The sequence below is a fragment of the Gossypium hirsutum genome, chromosome A02 (assembly GCF_007990345.1).
Source record: "Gossypium hirsutum isolate 1008001.06 chromosome A02, Gossypium_hirsutum_v2.1, whole genome shotgun sequence".
In the NCBI taxonomy this organism is placed as follows: Eukaryota; Viridiplantae; Streptophyta; class Magnoliopsida; order Malvales; family Malvaceae; genus Gossypium; species Gossypium hirsutum.
This window is the reverse complement of record NC_053425.1, coordinates 95,628,163-95,647,241: the sequence shown is the minus strand read 5'-3', so window position 1 is coordinate 95,647,241 and position 19,079 is coordinate 95,628,163. Positions and strand designations below refer to the sequence as shown.

The 19,079-nt window shown below is 33.3% G+C and overlaps 1 protein-coding gene across 1 annotated transcript; it reads left to right on the top strand.

Annotated features, from left to right (window-relative positions):
- LOC107952345 (uncharacterized) lies at positions 1-1,119 on the top strand. Its single transcript, XM_016887605.1, has 2 exons — positions 1-523; positions 677-1,119. The coding sequence occupies exons 1-2, from the start codon at positions 1-3 to the stop codon at positions 1,117-1,119; spliced, it is 966 nt and encodes a 321-aa protein (XP_016743094.1).
- The last annotated feature ends 17,960 nt before the right edge of the window (positions 1,120-19,079 follow it).

Genomic DNA, 19,079 nt, shown 5'->3' with positions numbered 1-19,079 from the left:
ATGCATTTGCAGGAATTGGATAAGCAAGTGAGCAAACTCGCGCTCATGGTTAGCCGTTTGGAGTCCCAAGGTAAGCTGCCATCCCAGACTGAGCCAAATCCTCGACACAATGCAAGCGCTATGACATTAAGGAGTGGGAAGGTTTTGGTGCCCGTACTTGACACAAGTCGCGGCCACGACACTAGTCGCGCCCATGACACTAGTCAAGATAGGGAGAAACTTGACACAGAGGCTCCAGTAGAATCGGTACCACAAAAGTCGTTCGCAGTACCACCTCCGTTTCCCGAAAGACTAGTTCAATACAGGAAGGAGCGAGACGAGAAGGAGATCCTCGACACCTTTCGAAAGGTGGAAATCAACATACCTCTTCTCGATGCAATTAAGCTGATCCCACGATACGTAAAATTCCTAAAAGAATTATGTATGAGTAAAAGGAAACTTTTGGGAAATGAAAAGGTAAGTGTCGAAGAAAATGTCTCTGTCGTTCTGCAACAGAAAATACCGCCCAAATGTAAGGACCAAGGTATGTTTTTCATATCCTATAAAATAGGTAGTGTTGGTATTAAAAAAGCAATGTGTGACTTAGGTGCATCAATTAATGTTATGCCTTTTTCAATTTATAAACTACTTAACGCGGGTCCTTTAAAGGAAACTGGTGTGATAATCTAGCTTGCAGATAAATCTGTGGTACATCCGGAGGGAGTATTAGAGGACGTTCTTGTCAAGGTAAACGAGTTAATATTTCCTGCAGACTTCTACATTATCAACATGGAGGATGAAAATTCAGCCAATTTATTTGACACACTTCTCGGGAGACCAATTTTGAGTACCGCTCAAACAAAAATTGATGTACGAAGTGGGATACTCACTATGGAGTTCGATGGAGAGGTGGTGAAATTCAATGTCTATGAGGCCATGAACCGTCCTAACCTGATTTCTAATGTTCCTAATATTGATATAATTGATCTCTTAACTGAATTATGTTTAGAATATTATGACGAGGATGAATTACGAACCGTTCTATGCAAAAGTCTGGACTTTGATGCCATTAAGGAACTGGAGGAATGGATAAACTTTGAAGATTCGGTTCATGAAACAGTGGCTCATATGGAGGCATAACAATGGAGGAACCCAGGTAAATTTCTTGAATTAACTCCATCACAGACTAAGTTCGTACCATCTATTTTGTAGGCTCCGGAGTTGAAACTCAAATCACTCCCAAGCCACTTGAAGTATGCTTTTCTCGGTGAAGGAAATACACTACTAGTGATAATCTCGAGTAAACTCTCGAGGATAGAAGAAGAAAACTTGATACGAGTCCTTAGGGACTATAAAGAGGTAATTAGATGGACAGTAGCTGAAATTAAGGGGTTAAGCCCCTCGACTTGCATGCACAAAATTCAAGTGGTGGATAATGCTGTACTTAAAAGAGAGGCTCAAAGGCGTCTCAACCCGCCTATGATGGAAGTGGTGAGAGAAGAGGTTCAGAAGCTACTTGATGCCAGGATGATCTACCCCATATTTGACAGTAATTGGGTTAGCCTAGTCCACGTAGTACCAAAAAAGACCGGTGTAACCGTAGTTGAGAATTCGGCAGGTGAGATGGTTCCCACTCGGGTCCAAAACGGGTAGAGAGTCTGCATTATAGGAAGTTGAATTCCTTAACACGGAAAGATCACTCTCCACTTCTTTTTATTGACCAGATGTTAGAATGTTTAGCTGGAAAGTCTCACTATTGTTGTCTTGATGGTTACTCAAGGTTTTTCCAAATTCTAGTGCAACCGGGGGATCAGGAGAAGACGATGTTTACGTGCCCATTTGGCATATTCGCTTACAGACGGATGCCGTTCGGACTCTGTAACGCACCAGCCACTTTTCAGAGGTGCATGGTAAGTATATTTTCGAACTACATTGAGAAAATTAACAAGGTGTTCATGGACAACTTTATTGTATATGGTAAGTCCTTCGAGGTATGTCTGACTAATCTTGCAAAAATTTTGGAAAGATGCTTAGAATTTAATCTTATTCTAAATTATGAGAAATGCCATTTTATGGTAGACAAGGGATTAGTTCTAGGTCATATTATTTCTGCTGAGGGAATTTCTGTCGATAAAGCAAAAATCAACATCATTAACTCACTACCATACCCCACAACTGTGAGGGAGATTCGATCTTTCCTTGGTTATACAGGTTTCTACATACGGTTCATTAAGGACTTTTTAAAAATTGCGCAACCTCTCTGCAACCTATTACAGAAAGACAAGGAATTCGAGTTTGACCAATCATGCAGAAAAGCATTTGACACGCTCAAACATAAGCTCGTTTCAGTGCCTATTATTCAACCACCGAATTGGATTTATCCTTTCAAGATAATGTACGATGCTAGCGACCATAGCATAAGAGAAGTCCTTGGACAAAGGATCAAGAAAGAAGCACACGTCATCTCCTATGCCTTTAAAACTTTGAACGCTGCCCAAATCAACTATTCAACCACTGAAAAAGAGTTTCTAGCTACAGTCTTTGCCTTAGAAAAATTTCGTTCATATTTATTAGGAACTAAGATTGTGGTTTTTTCCGATCATGTAGCCCTCAAATATCTAATCGGGAAGAAGAAAGCAAAACTGAGACTTATAAGGTGGACACTACTTTTGCAAGAGTTCGATCTCGAAATAAAAGATAAAAAAGGAAGTGAAAATTTGGTGGCTGACCATTTGAGCCAAATTCCTCCATCAAAGGATGTAACACCACTTAAAGATGATTTTCCGGATGAAAATTTACTTGCTGCCCAGATGATTTTTCCTTGGTATGCAGATATGGTGAATTATCTTGCTACAGGTATGATCTCTCCTAACCTATCGCGATCTGAAAAAGACAAGATCAAATGTGAGTCTCGACAATATATTTGGGATGACCCCTATCTTTAGAAGTACTGTTCCGACCAGGTAATTCATCGATGCGTTCCTAAAATTAAGGTAAAATCAATTCTATCCTTTTGTCATTCTTATGCATGTGGTGGGCATTTTGGCCCCAAACGAACTGCACATAAAGTATTTGAATGTGGACTATATTGGCCAAATATTTTTTGTGACGCATATCTGTTTTGTAAAACTTGCGAAAAATGTCAAAAGGTAGGAAACGTGAGCCAAAAAAATGAAATGCCTCTAAACCCTGTGCGTGTCTGTGAAATTTTTGATATATGGGGCATTGATTTTATGGGCCCATTTGTCTCATCATTCGGGAACGTTTATATTTTACTTGCTATTGACTATGTGTCAAAATAGGTGGAAGCAAAAGTCACTCGTCGTGCTGATGCCAAAATAGTAGTCGATTTTCTAAAAAGTTATATTTTTTCTAGGTTTGGCACACTGCGAGCTTTGATCAGCAATCGAGGGACATATTTTTACAACAAAGTAATTGATACACTCTTGAAAAAATACGGGGTGGTGCAACAAGTCACTACAGCTTATCACCTACAATCGAACGGTCAGACGGAAGTGTCGAATCAAGAAATCAAGTTGCTTTTGGAGAAGACCGTTAAGCCAGATAGAAAAGACTGGAGTTTGAGACTTAATGATGCATTGTGGGCATACCGAACAGCTTATAAAGGACCCATAGGTATGTCTCCTTATCGACTAATTTTTGGTAAACCGTGTCATCTTCCTGTTGAGCTAGAACATAAGGCGTTTTGGTCGGTCAAACTATACAACATGGAATTGGAAGCTACAGGTAAGCAACGTAAATTAAATATCTAGGAACTTGAGGAAATTCGACGAGAAGCATATGAGAGTGCCTAAATTTACAAAGATAAGGTCAAAGCGTACCATAACCAAAAGATAAACCACAAACAATTTATGGTAGGACAAAAAGTATTACTTTATGACCTACATTGAGAATTTTTGCAAGTAAGCTTCGGACTAAGTGGTTAGGGCCTTTTATTGTTACTCACGTATTTCCACATGGCGCAGTCGAGGTTAAAAGCAAAGAATCTGGAAAAATTTTCAAAGTCAACGGGCAACAATTAAAGCCTTTTTTACGAAAACATTCAAGTCCACTTGGTTGAGGAATTAGTCCTCGAAGAGCCGGATGAATAAATTTCTGGGTCGTCGAGCTAACGACGTCAAAAAAGTGCTTTTTGGGAGGCAACCCATATTCATTCGCATTTATTCTTATTTATTTAATTTTTAGTTTAAGTAGAACTTAGGGTGTAAATAAATAAATTTTTATTTAATTTAGTTCATTTGATGTTTTCAGGAACTTAAGGGAGGATACGAATTTTCTTGGATAATGATGATGGTGTGGGCACGACTTTCTAATTTGGTGATAGTGAAAAAAAATTCCTAACCTTCATAAAATCCCCCCCAAAAAAATCAAAATCCACTAAATTCCTAACCAAACACATTTACCCTAAACTGAAATACCAAACTACCCAACCATCAGCCCAATACCCACCCCCAATCCACTTACCCAACATCAAACACCTAACATAATATACCAACACCCAAACCCAACACCAAAAACAAGCCCAAGAGAGGAAAAAGAAATGAGCCAAATGGCATAATTGACCCAAAGAAAAAAAAAAGAGAAAAAAAAAGAGAGAAAAAGAAAAAGAAAATTAAACACCCAAAAATCCCCAAAATCTATTTCCCCTTCATCTTCATCTTCTTCAAACTTCAAAAAGAAACCCTAACCCAAGCAAGCCACCTCGCTGTCGCCGTCGCACTCCCCATAGCCAGCCTAACACCGTCGCACCCACCCCACGCCACCGCCGTCGACGAGCCCAAACCTCAATCCCTCCATTTTCTTTCTCCTTTTCATTTTTTTCTATTTTTCCCCCTCCACTTACAACCATTATTTTCCGGCCTTCTCTACCGTTGTGCTACCATCGAACGATGCTATAACCCATCGGAGCCCTTACCCTTGCTCAACCGCTCCTCTTCTCCACAAGGAACATCTCCTCTAATTATTTTCTTTTTCACCACCACCAAGCCACCCTTACCACTGCCGAACGATACCATCCCCGAAGCTCCCACTGTCATTCTTCGAAAAAATAAAAAAAATTTGACCCAAAATCGCGTCGCCACCGTTGCGCCACCACTGATCACCGCCAACTCCGCCAAGCGCCACCACTGTATCCACTTTCATCGTACCAGCAGAACCAATTACTCGTGACATTCGCACGGAAACCATGGTCCGAACTCAGAACCAAACGGCTGACAACTTTTCGATTTCACTCAATCAAAATAGGTATCGATTCTTCGCGCCTCCAGTCGTTGATATAGCCGACGATGAATCTTCCCCACCTCCTCCTAAACGAACGGCCCCACTAACGAGAGCACGTCGCCAACAACGTTCGACTCCAGTCAAACTGGAACACTCGGCCAGTAGCTCCGCTATATCTGAAAGGTCGACCTCTAACCCTCAATCTACTTTACCTTTACTGACATATCATGCAGGTAACTCGGACGAGGCTCGACCATCTGGCGACCATGTCGACCCCTCTGCGAAAGAACGTGTTGCCCAACGCCAAACACGATCGTCCCCTACTCGAAGTCGTCGACAACAGACACGTGAACCAGCGACACCACTGCACAGCAGTACTGACGCTGCTGAAAATTCAAGTCCACCTCCCTCGCCTGACGAATATGTTCGACCAACACAAAATAGTCAACGTAATAGACGAGGTCGTGCCAACAACATTCCTACCGAAGGACGATTGCGAGGGTTTTTATACTTTTCGACCCCAGAGCATCGCACACAATATGACGACATTCGACAACACCCACTCCCAGTCTGTAAGTAAATCGATTCCACCACTCTTAATATGCTAAATATTCATGATGTTGTGACTACTTATTTTGATGCTATTGGTTGGAGCTGTTTTGCAAACATATCCTATGATGCATATTATGAGTTAATATATGAGTTTTACACCACATTTAGCTTCAATACTACTGCATTACAGACTGTTGAAACGCAAAACATTATTTATTTTTGTCGCTTGGAAAGGACTTTCGGATGTCGATATCTAATTTTAATATTGCCACGGGTTTCATTGACCTTAAGAATATTCAATCTGATTCCTATCTAATTTTAATATGGACAGCCTATATAAATATTGTTTGGATTCTATGGGTTTGCTTGCCAGCACCCCTACTGCGTATTATTTTGTTCCTCCAGGTACAAGGACTGCTCGTGGGAATATGGTTTTTCGACAACGCCTGCATTTCACTACTCAAGAACAAGAGGAACAACCTCCGACTGTAGAGGCCCATTTAATCCAAATCGAGGCTCGACTTGGAACAATGGAAACCCAAGTCTCCACAATCCTCGACATCTTGCAGAATCATTACTCCCAACACCAACCACATTATTAACATATATGGGGAGTGTTCTTAACTTTTTCTTTTTATTTCGGCTGCTGACTTTTATTTCATATAATATACGCTTGAGGACAAGCATAGGTTAAGTAGGGGGGATGGATGGTAAATATTCATGAATTTTTTTTGCAGGTCTCTCTTTTGCATGTGTTCAATTTTACGTTAAATTCATTCGATAGTTTATTTAAACATTGAGCCTTTAATCTCATACTTAGTTAATTTGGACAATTGAGCAAAGTTTGAATTAAAATGTTCAAGTGTATAGATTAGTCAACATTAGTGTCTTAAAATTGATATATGTAGCTAGGTTTTTTGTATAAATTGATTGTTTGGAAAATTATATTTGCTTGTGCTTAAATAAATAAATAAATAAAAGTTCAAGTTATGAGTGAAGTTTCGAAAAGGTGACCAGATAGAGTAACCGGGGTAAAGTGCTTGGGTTGTCATCTTAACTCGCGTCAAAAGGTTCGAGTGACAAGTCGATAACTTATAAACATTCCGCTAACTTAGCCTTCAAAAATAATAATAATAATAAATAAATAAATAAAAGAAGACTGTTTGAACTGAGTAACCGGGATAGGGTGCTTGGGTTGTCATCCTACTTCGCGTAAAAAGGTTCGACCACGTCAATAATTTTATTTTTCAAATGCGTGGTTAATTAATAATGCCTTGCAAATTATTGGATTCAAACTCAATTTTATGAAATTATTTAGTTCACATGTTTTAATTTTACGACACTTGTAGATCAAACTTTATATTTTGAGCATTTATTTATTTTTTGCCTAAGTTGTTTACATTGATTATGTATGCGAAAAGAGGCTCGATTTTAAAAATTGTACAATAAATTTAATGTTTGAAAGAACAACATGCTTGAGGGCAAGCATGAGCTAAGTAGAGAGGAGTTGATAAACATATTAATTTACATAATTCTTGTGTTTAATTTGGTTTATTTCTGAATTAATCCCTGCTTAATTGGTGTTTTTATGATTTAATCTTGTCAAGGATGCAATTGGTCAAAAACGAGCAAAAAGGGGCCAAATTGAAAGACAAATCGTTGAGTTAGGGCCAAATCAAAAAAATGGGGAAGGCCAAGGATTTAACATAAATTTTGACTTTGTAAAAAGCTAAAAATAGAAGATATTATTTTGTTTTATTTTATTTTATTTTATTAATTTAGGATTATGCTATTTTTAGTAAACCCCGTGTATATAAATAAGGGCTTTTAGTTCTTAGAAAGATCATCCTTTGTCTTTACGTTCCTATTTCAATTGGGAATTGAATTACTCTCTCTCTTGTATTTCCTTCTCCAATTTGGAATTGGAATATCATTTTTTCCCTTCAATTTTACGTTACATTTTGTAGCATTGTCTCTAATTTTTGTTTGTTTTCCATAATTGGGTTAATTGCTCTCCAAGTCTTTTCCATTCATTGCTTCACCATAATCATCAATCTCCTTTCCAAGCTCACAAAGCATGAACAATTTCATGCTTAACTACATTTCTTCTTAGCTTTAGCCCAGTGTTCTTTCCGGTCAGAAATCGTGAGATACAAATTTGTGTTAAAAAAATTCGTCCCATCGGTATTCATTTTTTTCCTAAGTATCGGGATAGACCAATCATCCCTTAAAGTTAAATTCGATTTCAAGTCAAAGTGCATGTTGGGTTGGAGTCGTGTTTGCTTACAGTTGGAGATTCGAGTCGGCCGTGCTGTATTTGGATTTCTGAGAACAGATCGAGGAAGAAGTGATCGAGTTTAAACTACCCACGCGGTTGAGGCCGTTAATTCAAGCTGGGTTCTTCAGAACGCAAGGCTGTCGGAATCTTGAATCGGGAACACGTGTATCTCGATTAGATAATTAGTAAGGGTTGGTTTGCAGGTTGTACCAGAACCAGCTGCTAGAGGAAGAATTGGTGGTTAGGATGTCCTTAACTGCTATAACCAGCTTATCGATTGGAGGAGAAGATTAATTTTCGAGGATCGATTCTCAACACAGAATCTACCGAGTCTAAGGCTAAGACTTATTACATTTGATTGCAAATTCCAATTTAATTTCTGATTTATTTAATTATTTATCTTAGCAGTTTTAATTATTTAATTTCTAATCAATTTCAAAATCCCCCGCTTTACTTATTTATTTGCTTATTTTTCAGCTGGTACGTTTTGAGTCGTGGGCACGACGCTTGACACGACATTCTGTTCATAAGCCAAACTTGAAAGTTGATTAGAGTACCAATCCCTGTGGACTCGACCCTACTACCACTCTTACTACTATTTAGAGTATTTAGTAGGAATTATTTTTGGTGGATTCGACACCCATCAGAAACTTTTTCTTTTCTTCGATCTAACTCTTTATTTGGTATTTCTGGATCTATATAAATGAATTTAATCATCAATTTATTATATTTCACATTCAAATCAATCCAATTCACATCTTCGGCAAAAGTACCATTTTGCCCCTATACTTTTCATTAATTCCAAATTTGTCCCTAGGCTCGGCAAAATGAAATTCATGCAATTTAATCCTTATTCCAAGCCTAACCGAATTTTTCATATAACATTTACAACTCATGTATTTCAAAAAAATCAAAAATTTTCCATAAATTTTACATCTTTACAATTTAGTCCCTAAATGACAATTTCATCAAAATTCACTTTACAAAAGTTTTTTTTATCTATCAACAACCTTTCATTTTCTACCATAAATTTCAAATTTTCAGCATATTAATCCATGAAAAAATTTTAATACTTTGATAACTTTACAAATTGATCCCCAAAATAGCTAGATTAGGTTATTCCGATCTCAAAAATATAAAAATTACAAAAAAACAAGAAAAGATTACTTATCCAATTAGGCTTGCTTGATTTTCTTTCTCTTTCCTAGGGTTTCCATAGAAATTTGGGGAAGAAGATGATAATAATATGATTTTTTTGTCTTTTAATTTAATTATCATCATTAATTTTCAACTTTCCAATTTAGTCATTTTCTTTTCTTTAATTTTCATGGATGAATCATCATAAATATCTATTAACTTCTCTTAATTATTTAATTACCATATAAGGACCTCAAGTTTTGAATTTCATAGCTATTTAATACTTATAGCTATTGAACTCAACTTTTGCATTTTATGCAATTTGGTCCTTTCTATAATTAAACATGAAATTGGTAAAATTTTCTGAACGAAATTTTTATACGTTATTCCTATCATAATGCAGAGTATGCAATAATATTAAAATAAATTTTCTTTCTAACTCTGATTTATCTCAAAACTATTGTTCTGATTTCACTGAAAATAGGCTGTTACAATTAAAACACTATACGACACAACAAATAACATAAAAAATGAATATATATGATTAATAGGTCACCTTGAATAATGTAGTCCAATACTAAGAAATAAATAATTTAAATAATATGGATTAATTCGCAAGTGATTTTATCTACATTCAAAAATATAAAAAAAATTAAATAAATCTAATATTGAATGCGCAAAAGTTATATATTAAAGTTATGATTCTCAATTTATATATTTTTAACTTTTCTAATATATTATCTTCAGAAAAGAGAGTCATTATCTCTAAAATACTTGTGTTATTAAAACCACAAGATTCAAGATATCAATCGATCAAAGTGCGTTTTATCTGACATGACATATCTTGATTTGTTAAGTTTTATATCAAATATTTTTTTACGGTATTAACATGTGATATCAAAGTCTCGTCATGTCGGATCATTGAGAATGAATTGATTTTATTATTATTTTTAGATTAATTTATTTTTGAGATTTTATGAACTTAATAAATGAGTTTGATGTTTTAATTATACACATGTTAAATTTTTTTTTAATTTATGTCAAAAGTTTAAGGATTTTAATTTTGGTATATTTTCCGTTATTATACATTACTGATCCAATATAAATAAATCAATTGTTGTTGAAATATTTATTATTTTGTGTCATTAAAAAAAAGGGCAAGTTTTGGATAGGTTTCATTAATGAAACCATGGCTATATATTATCAATATCGATGACGGGTATGGCTTTAAAGGGATTTTGTTAAAAAAAAAAAAATTGGTTGGATTTTTGTGAATATTCGTTACTTCCGGTTTATGTTAAAACAGTCCCAAATTCTATATGTTTTAACAGTAATATAGGCAGGGGCGTAACTAGTGTTGGTAAATTACACTCCTTAAAATTGAAAAATTTTCTTTAATATTTTTAAAATTTTAAATCAATAAAAGTATAATTTTATTTTGGCTCCCTCTTAAAAATAATAAAAATTTGGTTTAATCTTTTAAAAAATTATAAAAATATAAACTATTAAAATATTTTCTGACTTCGCCTCTAAACGTATGATTTTAAAAGTTTTTTAAGGTGCCACGTGAAAACACATATAAAGTGCGAACATGTATTATAATATTTCTGATAATATATTTTTAAAACTTAAAACCGATTGAATTCAATTTTAAATTTAAATAATTCAAACATTAAATTTGAATTAATTCAAAATTTAAAAATTTAAAAATCATAAATTTATAAATGATTTTCAAATTTAAAATTTTGCAACCCAAATCCAAATCTAAATTTTAATTCTCTTACTGTTTGGATGATCATTTAACTATTGGATATTTTCTATTTTAATTATTCAATTTTTAAAACTTTTAATTTTATTATCAACGTTTCAATTTATAGTTGCCCATAGTTAAATATTTAACGGAAAGTAGACATAGATATTTTATTGGGATAATAACAACTTTAATTCTTCAACATTTATACATTTTATTAATTTTGTTTTAAATCTAAAAATTAAATAAATTTAGCTTTCAATATTACAAAATTTATTATTTAGTTTTAATTCTAAACTATTCAATAATTTTAGTCTTCAGCATTTACAAAATTTATCAATTTAATTATAATTCTAAAAGTTAAAAAAAGGGAAAATTATTTTTGGATAAAAAATGATAAATACAATTTTAGAAAATATAAAAATATTTTTAAAAATGCTTTGAAATTTCTCTTCTTCTAAGGTTTATGTAATCATCATATATCCCATCTTCATTCCTCTGCTTTGAAATTCGTTTAATTTTCTCCCTTTTCTTTTGAAAATCTATGATTTTGATAAGTGCTCTTCTTCTAGGGTTTATATTCTCATCATATATCCTACACCCATTTCCCCTGCTTTGAAATTTGTTTAATTTTGGCGTTTTGTTATATCACAACCCAATTCCGACTCCCTTTTCTTTCCTTTATTATTATTTTTTTCCAAATTGTATAAAGTTTCTTACTATAAAATTCATTTTTATTAAAAAAATTCATTTTTGAATAAAAATTATTTAAAAGTGAATTTAATTCTAATTATAAAAGTTTAAAAATGCTTTTTATATTTCTTAAACTTATTTTTATCCAAAAATGATAATTTTTTTAAATATTTTTCCTCTTTTCAACTTTTAGAATTAGAATTAAATTGATCAATTTTGTAAATGTTTCAGGCTAAATTTATTGAATTTTTTAAAATTAGAACTAAATGATAAATTTTGTAAACATTGAAGGCTAAATTTGTTAAATTTTTAGATTTAAGATCAAATTGATAAAATTTGTAAATATTAAAGGGATAAATTTATTATTAGGCCAATAAAAAAGACTCACATCAGCTTCCCATTAAGTATTTAACTGTGTTTGAATAAAATTTAAAATTATAAAAAGATTGGTGATGAAATTGAAATTTGTTTAAATTGAGTGACCAAAATGGAACCTACCTGAAAGCTGGGTGACCACCCAGCGTATTTATTCATTTTTTTAACAATAACATAGTGCAGGCCAGAATGAGCCCAAACAAAACAAGTACAAATGACCTGTCCCGAGTTCTCTGCCCCAACTCAAAATTAGCCGCGTCTTTTTTTTTTTCCTCCCTACTCGAGTCTGTTTTTTTTATATTTAATTATTAATTATAGGAATTAAAAATTAATATATTTTACCGATTGAATCTTAATTCAGTTATTATTTTATATATTTATATGTAAAGTTTTAGAATATACATGTAGAATGGCAAATGCTACAAGTTTTTTGTTATTCGATTAAATGAATATCATGTGTGTGTGGATCAGTTATTATTGTTTTATGGTTATTTTTGTATTAAATTTATTTTAATGATTTGTGAAAATATAGGTGGTTGGAATTTGGTTTTAAGTTTAGTTTTTTATTTTTATCATAGAAATCTTGATGGTGCATTATTTAAGTATTTAAAAAATTAGTCAAAAATCAAAGTTTTTGGTTTTGATGGTAACATTATGATAACTTTATTTTGGGTTATTTCAGAAATTATAGAGCAAATAGAAATTTTAGTTTTGACATTTGACTGTTTACATATATTTTAAAACAGCTTAATTGGAACAATAAGTTGCCATAGTGATCTCTATTATTGAAATTATTTTGTTTTAAAATATAAAAGATTGTGTACATATAACTTAAGCTACGTTAATATTGATCGGCCTAAAGGAAGATTAACATTTAACAAAACTACATGTGTAACTATGGTAATAAACATGTGACGATTATTTGGTTTTACATGTGAGTAATAAATTGGCTCAAAAGAATATTTATTGTAAAACATGTTTTTATTTTCAATGTTTGATTACTACAACAAGATATCACTTACAAGATAATATTTTTTGTTCTACAATCAGGTTGTTACTAAGATGAGCCACATTGGTAGAACAATGATGCCGAGGGTGTTTACGACACTATTGGTGTATAAGTGTATAGTGTCGCATACACCAATTACGGATAATAAGGTGAAATTATCGAAGGTGGCGGATACGTCGATGTTGTTGTTGGCATTGACGTGTAATATGCTAGGGACAAAGGTGGTGCAAAAAACATACCAACAGAAGGTGTAGAACCAAGGTACGGTGGTGCATAGTGTGGTGCTTGTGTAAAAAATACGAGGTTAGTGAAAGGACCAAAATAAGTCAAGTCATACTAACCAGGAGGTGGTGCAGTCGTCAATGCCTCTTATAGGGTTGGAGCCAATAATGAGCCCGTCTTAGCGCCTTCTCCAAACCTTGGATTCTGATGCGATCATTATGGCCTCCTCATACGATGTTGCCTACCCATCACCTCTTCCAACAATAGATATAACTTGTTATGGTGTCTAAACCATGACATGTACTTTGGAGCGATGGCCAATTACGAAGCGAGAAATGGTTCGCGAATAGGTAAGAAATCGTACCAACCAAATGTTGATATATTCCTTGTGAAATTTAGGTCAATCATCGTCGGTTCTCCCCCGTAAGTTGACCTTGTGCAGTGATCTGATGCCTTTAGGTGGCGGCAAAATAGCTTTCCTAAACCCCAACTGTCGCATCACTCGATCGGATTCGTGCATATCCACTGTGGCATAAACTATCAATGGGATCTTCACATGCCAGATATTGGGATTAACCAAGAATTCAAACATGATGCATTGTTGAATTCTCGGACTGGAGTATTGTGTCCATTCAAACTATAGTACAAAATAATAAAGTTTATTATCTATTTAATATTAATTTTGAAATCCTTACATAAATATTATATAATTAAATTTTAAAAAAAATGCTAATACTTCCGATCGTTGATCTAATAGTAGTCGAATATCTTTGAGCTCTTCGAGTAGTCCCACATAACTCGGGCTATAGTTGCACCTATTCAAATAATATTTTTTTTTCAAAAATATAATAATGAAATAATATTATGATAACTATATTATCGAATTAATTTTACCTTATTACAAGCGGGAAAGTATAAAGGTAGTTGGCTCGGGGATGTAAAAATGGTAGCCAAAACTATGCCCATGACTGCAGAAGGAGTATGCAACCACCAATTTTAATTTTTTGTGGTTGTATCACCCGATACATCTCTCAGTACAACGTCAACAACACGGTTGATCCCCAACTGAGTCAGCCCGCTTCTATCAAGTCGACGAATTGTAGCAGCCACCTTAAATGTACAAGAGTTCGAGATTTATCGGGCATTAGAACACCTTCGATTAACCTCAGGATGTACGCTCGGGCATGTTGTTCTTTTTCAAAGGGACTCAAACTCTCATAGAGATATTGTTTTCCTCTCTATCCGGCTACCAAAAAACTTGTCTGGCACATTGCCTAACAGTTGCTCGCAAATGCCACTCCAATCGCCAACAAGTACTGATATTGTAATGACTGTTCCATCCACTGGTAAACCGAGTTGTAATTGAACATCCTCAAGTGTGATTGTACACTCATCGCATAGAAGATGGAATGTGTGTGTCTTAAGTCTCCACTTTTTAACCAACATACTGATAAGTGTGGAGTTTAATTTACACCCTCAGCATACGAGATACGTGTAAGAATCTCGCATCTTCCAAATAGGGTTCAATCATAGGCGATAGCCTCAAAGATAGATTGTGTATATATGTCTCCAAAATTTAATCTTTAGCCTGATTATAGAAAAAAAATAATCTTTTTAACAACTTAATAATGAACTTAAATAAAATTAGAAATATTAGAAATATTTTCTTACCATTTGCAATTATACCGCGAAAATATGGTTGTCATCCAAACAAATAAGAGTATTTGTCATTACAAAATTCAATTAAAACAAATAAAAATCGAAATACAAAAATAAATCAAGACGAACTTGAGAGAATTTTAGTTAAAATTTTAGAAATAAAATCTTGAGAGAATTGAGAGAATTGATAGAAATGGATTTGAATGAAAAAAATGAGGAAAATGTTTGAGGTCATATAGAAATAAAACTAGTCATTTTATGGCCATTGGGGAATTTGAACATTGGGGGATGTTACCGTTGGGAAAAAATACGTCCAACAAAGGGTGCTTTTCGGCCTCGTCAGAGTGAAAACACATCCAACTGTACACATTTTGTTGATTGTGCAGGAAAGCGCGTCCAACTAGACGCATTTTCCTGCAAAGTCATCTGAAAACGTGTCCAACTGGACCCGTTTTTACCCTCTCGCTCTCTCTCTCTCTCTTCACAATCGACTTATTCCGGTTAATATGTCATAAATCAGTCTATTCACTCAAATATTTTTTAAAAACGATGTTTTTGGCTAATTTAGCTAGAAAATTTAGCTTGTTGTTTTTAATTTAATTATTTTTAGTTATAGTTTTTTTATAATTTTAAAATTCTTTATACATATTTTTTTATTTTTTATGGAATTATTTGAGATAAATAATGATGTGGTATAACTTTTTGGGTTTTTTGTCATGTGTAGTTAGGTGATTGGCTTGGGGATTTTTTTAACGATAGATAATGGAAAGGTCAATATTAATAACGAAAAATAAGTTTTTAGTATCTAAAATAACCAAAACAAAGTTTAGATATATAAGTGAGAAAACACTATAGTTTGAGGGGTTTTTTTTTGTTTAAGCCTGATACATACAGAACCATATAGCATTTTGATCCAACTTAAGAAATTGATTTTTTGTACAATTGTTGAGGAAGGTTAGTCTCGGACTCTCGACCAAAGGTATTGTCCAACTTGAGAGTTTTGTCTCTTTTAGGGAGTACCTTGATTGATGTAGATACAACTTGCAAATGAAAAGTGCACCTGCAGGGGATTGAAACATCAACCAAGGCCTTATATGCCTTACCTTAGCATGTTGTGCTATTATTTAGTCATTGTATTTTAATTTGATTAATTCTAGTCTATATATATACTTTTTGAATTGGTCAATTTTAATCCTGACGCAAATAATAGTAGTTAAACATGCTTGATTAAATTCAATTATTGGGCTTGTACTATGCATTAAATTGTATATTTAGTCAATATTCTTCAATTGGATCATTCTTAGAAGTTCTACTTTTTAAAATTTGAAATTTCAATCTTAACACAAATAACAGTCGTTAATCCATTAACTGAATTTTTAGTGAGTAATTTGTGAAAATAATAAGTTGACATAGTATTACATATATGATAGTATATTTGTCACATTAGATTTTGGAAATGTCATAATTTAATGAGTTTAATTGTCATCGTTTGGTGATGAATAAAATTTTAAAATTCAAAAAGTGCAAAAATTAAAATGATCAAATTAAAGGGCAAAATTAGTGAAAAATGCTGCTTTTTTTTTTAAAAAAATTTAATAATTAAGGTAATTTTTTTACATTATTTAAGGAAATAGACCATTTTTTGAGTTAATATAACAAAAAATATATCCTTTAAAAAATACTTTTAAAAAACGCTTAATATCAAATTCACTTTCTTTTAACAAGTCATAAATTCGAAACCTTTCCCATGTTTATTTGTTTTCTTTTTCTAGGGAATGTTGTTTTAAGCGCTATTTTTTTTTTCTAATTTTTAATTAATTTTTTAAATAAATAAGCATATTATTTTTAATTTTTTAATTAACAAATATGTTTTAAAGTTCTTAATTTATTTTTAAATAATAACTTATTTATTGATATAGATAAAATAATAAATATGTAATTGTATAATGAAAATAATTTTTATATATCATTTTTTAAATATATTTTATTTTTTTAAACCAACAACTAATTTTTTTGATTTTATTTTCCTATATATATAATTTTAAAATGTTAGATTTTGATCACTCATCCATTAACTTCTATTAAGAGAATGATCTGGCACGTTAATTTAAAGGGTTAATAATAATTGTAAAAAAATTAAAAGGTAATCTATTCAGATAATCACCCAAGTTTCAACGCGTTCCTATTTGATCACCATTTTTTTTTTGTTAATCTAGTCACCTTGTTAGATTAATTGTCATCTTTAGTCACTCCACCATTAAAATGCCTTGGTCACTATTAGAAACTCATAGAAAACTTCAATTCTTTCTCAAAGGTACTGAATACAGTAGCAGTAATACATTATATAGCAGTATTCTTCACAATTGATTTGTAACTAACTATAACAAAGTACTAACTGATATTGTTACTCTAACATTCCCCCTCCAGCATCTAAAAACAAATTGCTCGCAGCAACAACACTCAATCGATCCGACAGTGAGAAAAATCTCCAAACGTAATGGCTTAGTCAACACATCAACCATTTGATCACTCCCGGGAACAAAATTCACACAAAGCTAATTACTCAGAACCTTCTCACAAACAAAATGAATATCCAACTCCACATGTTTCACTCTAGCATGTAGCGCAGGATTAGCAACTAAAGAAACTGCACTAGTATTATCACACTAAATGACTGGTGTACCACTAAGCTTAAAGCCTATCTCAATCAACAGGGATTGAAACCACACCACTTCAGATATTGCATTAGCTAAACTTCGATATTCAGCTTCTGTAGTAGACTGGGAGACAACGCTTTGTTTCTTGGACATCTAACCCACTAGATTATCACCTAAGTATATACAAAACCCGGAAGTAGACTTGTGATCTTCAATTGAACTTGCCCAATCTGCATCACTAAAACCAATTAAACTTAAAATAGATGCTTGAAATAACAACCCACAGTCAATTATACCCCTAACATACCTTAAGATACGTTTCACAGTTGTCCAATGCACATCATGAGGTTGATGCATATATTGGCTTACTTCATTGACAACAAAAGACAAGTCAGGACGATCAAACACAAGTATTATAGTCTGTCTACAACTTGTCGATAAAGAGTATCATCAGACAATGGCTCCTTAGCCAAGGATGTAAGAGTCGGTGAACTTATCATAGGAGTATTCAAGGACTTAGCATTCAGCATGTTAGCACGTTCCAACAACTGATGAGCATACTTTTTCTGAGAAACATGCATACGGTCCTGATATCTTACCACTTCAAGTCCAAGAAAAAAGCTTAGCTCCCCTAAGTCTTTAAAAGAGAACTGAAGATCAAGGCAAGAAATAACAATATCTATTTCAACATAATCTCCACTCGTAACAATAATGTCATCAACGTAGACAAGAAATTAAACACTTCCAGCATTTGTGTGTTTGTAAAATAAAGAAGAATCAGCCCTTGAAGGCATAAAATGCAGTTGATTCACCAAAAAATTCCTCAGCTTTTCAAACCAAGCCATTGGAGCTTGTTTAAGACCATATATAGCCTTATTCAATCGACATGCCAAAAGCTGCCCATGCTCATCAACAACTTCAATCCCAGGAGGCTACTTCATGTAAATATCCTCAGCTAGATCGCCATTTAAAAATGCGGTGTTCACGTCAACCTGTCGAAGTTTCATGTAACATCCCGAAATAGGGCCTAGTCAGAACAGTGGTTTCGGGACCACAAATCCAACGTTGAAATATTTATTTTATGGTTATTATGAGGTGTATAATATGTAAATATGCATGTGTTAAAGTTTCATGAAGAAATTCTATGAGTAAGGTGTCCAATTGGAAAATAAAGACCAAATTGAATAAATTACAAAACTTGGATTCTAGAAGCAATTTGTATGAAATTGCTTTAGATTATTAATTAGAAGGTCCTAGAGAGAAATTTTCCTAATTTCTAAATTTTTGGACAAAAATGAACATGTATGGATGAGATTTTAAAGAAAAGGCTTAAGGGCATTTTGGTCATTTAGCTAACTAATGAAATAAAATAGGAAAACTAAGCCAAAAATCAACCATTCTTCTCCCTCATCCAGCCAAAATTCTCAAGCTCTCCATAGCTAAGGTTTTCAACATTTTCAAGCTTAATAGTAAGTGCTCCCAAGCCTCGTTTTTAATGTTCTTCGTATTTTTGAAATCCCGGTAGCT

What these genes read in the sequence shown, in the direction of transcription:
- LOC107952345 (XM_016887605.1), top strand. Translation starts at nt 1, where the DNA reads ATGCATTTGCAGGAATTGGATAAGCAAGTGAGCAAACTCGCGCTCATG. An exon ending in GCCCAAATGTAAGGACCAAG is followed by an intron (nt 524 to 676) that starts GTATGTTTTTCA and finishes TCTAGCTTGCAG; the next exon opens with ATAAATCTGTGGTACATCCG.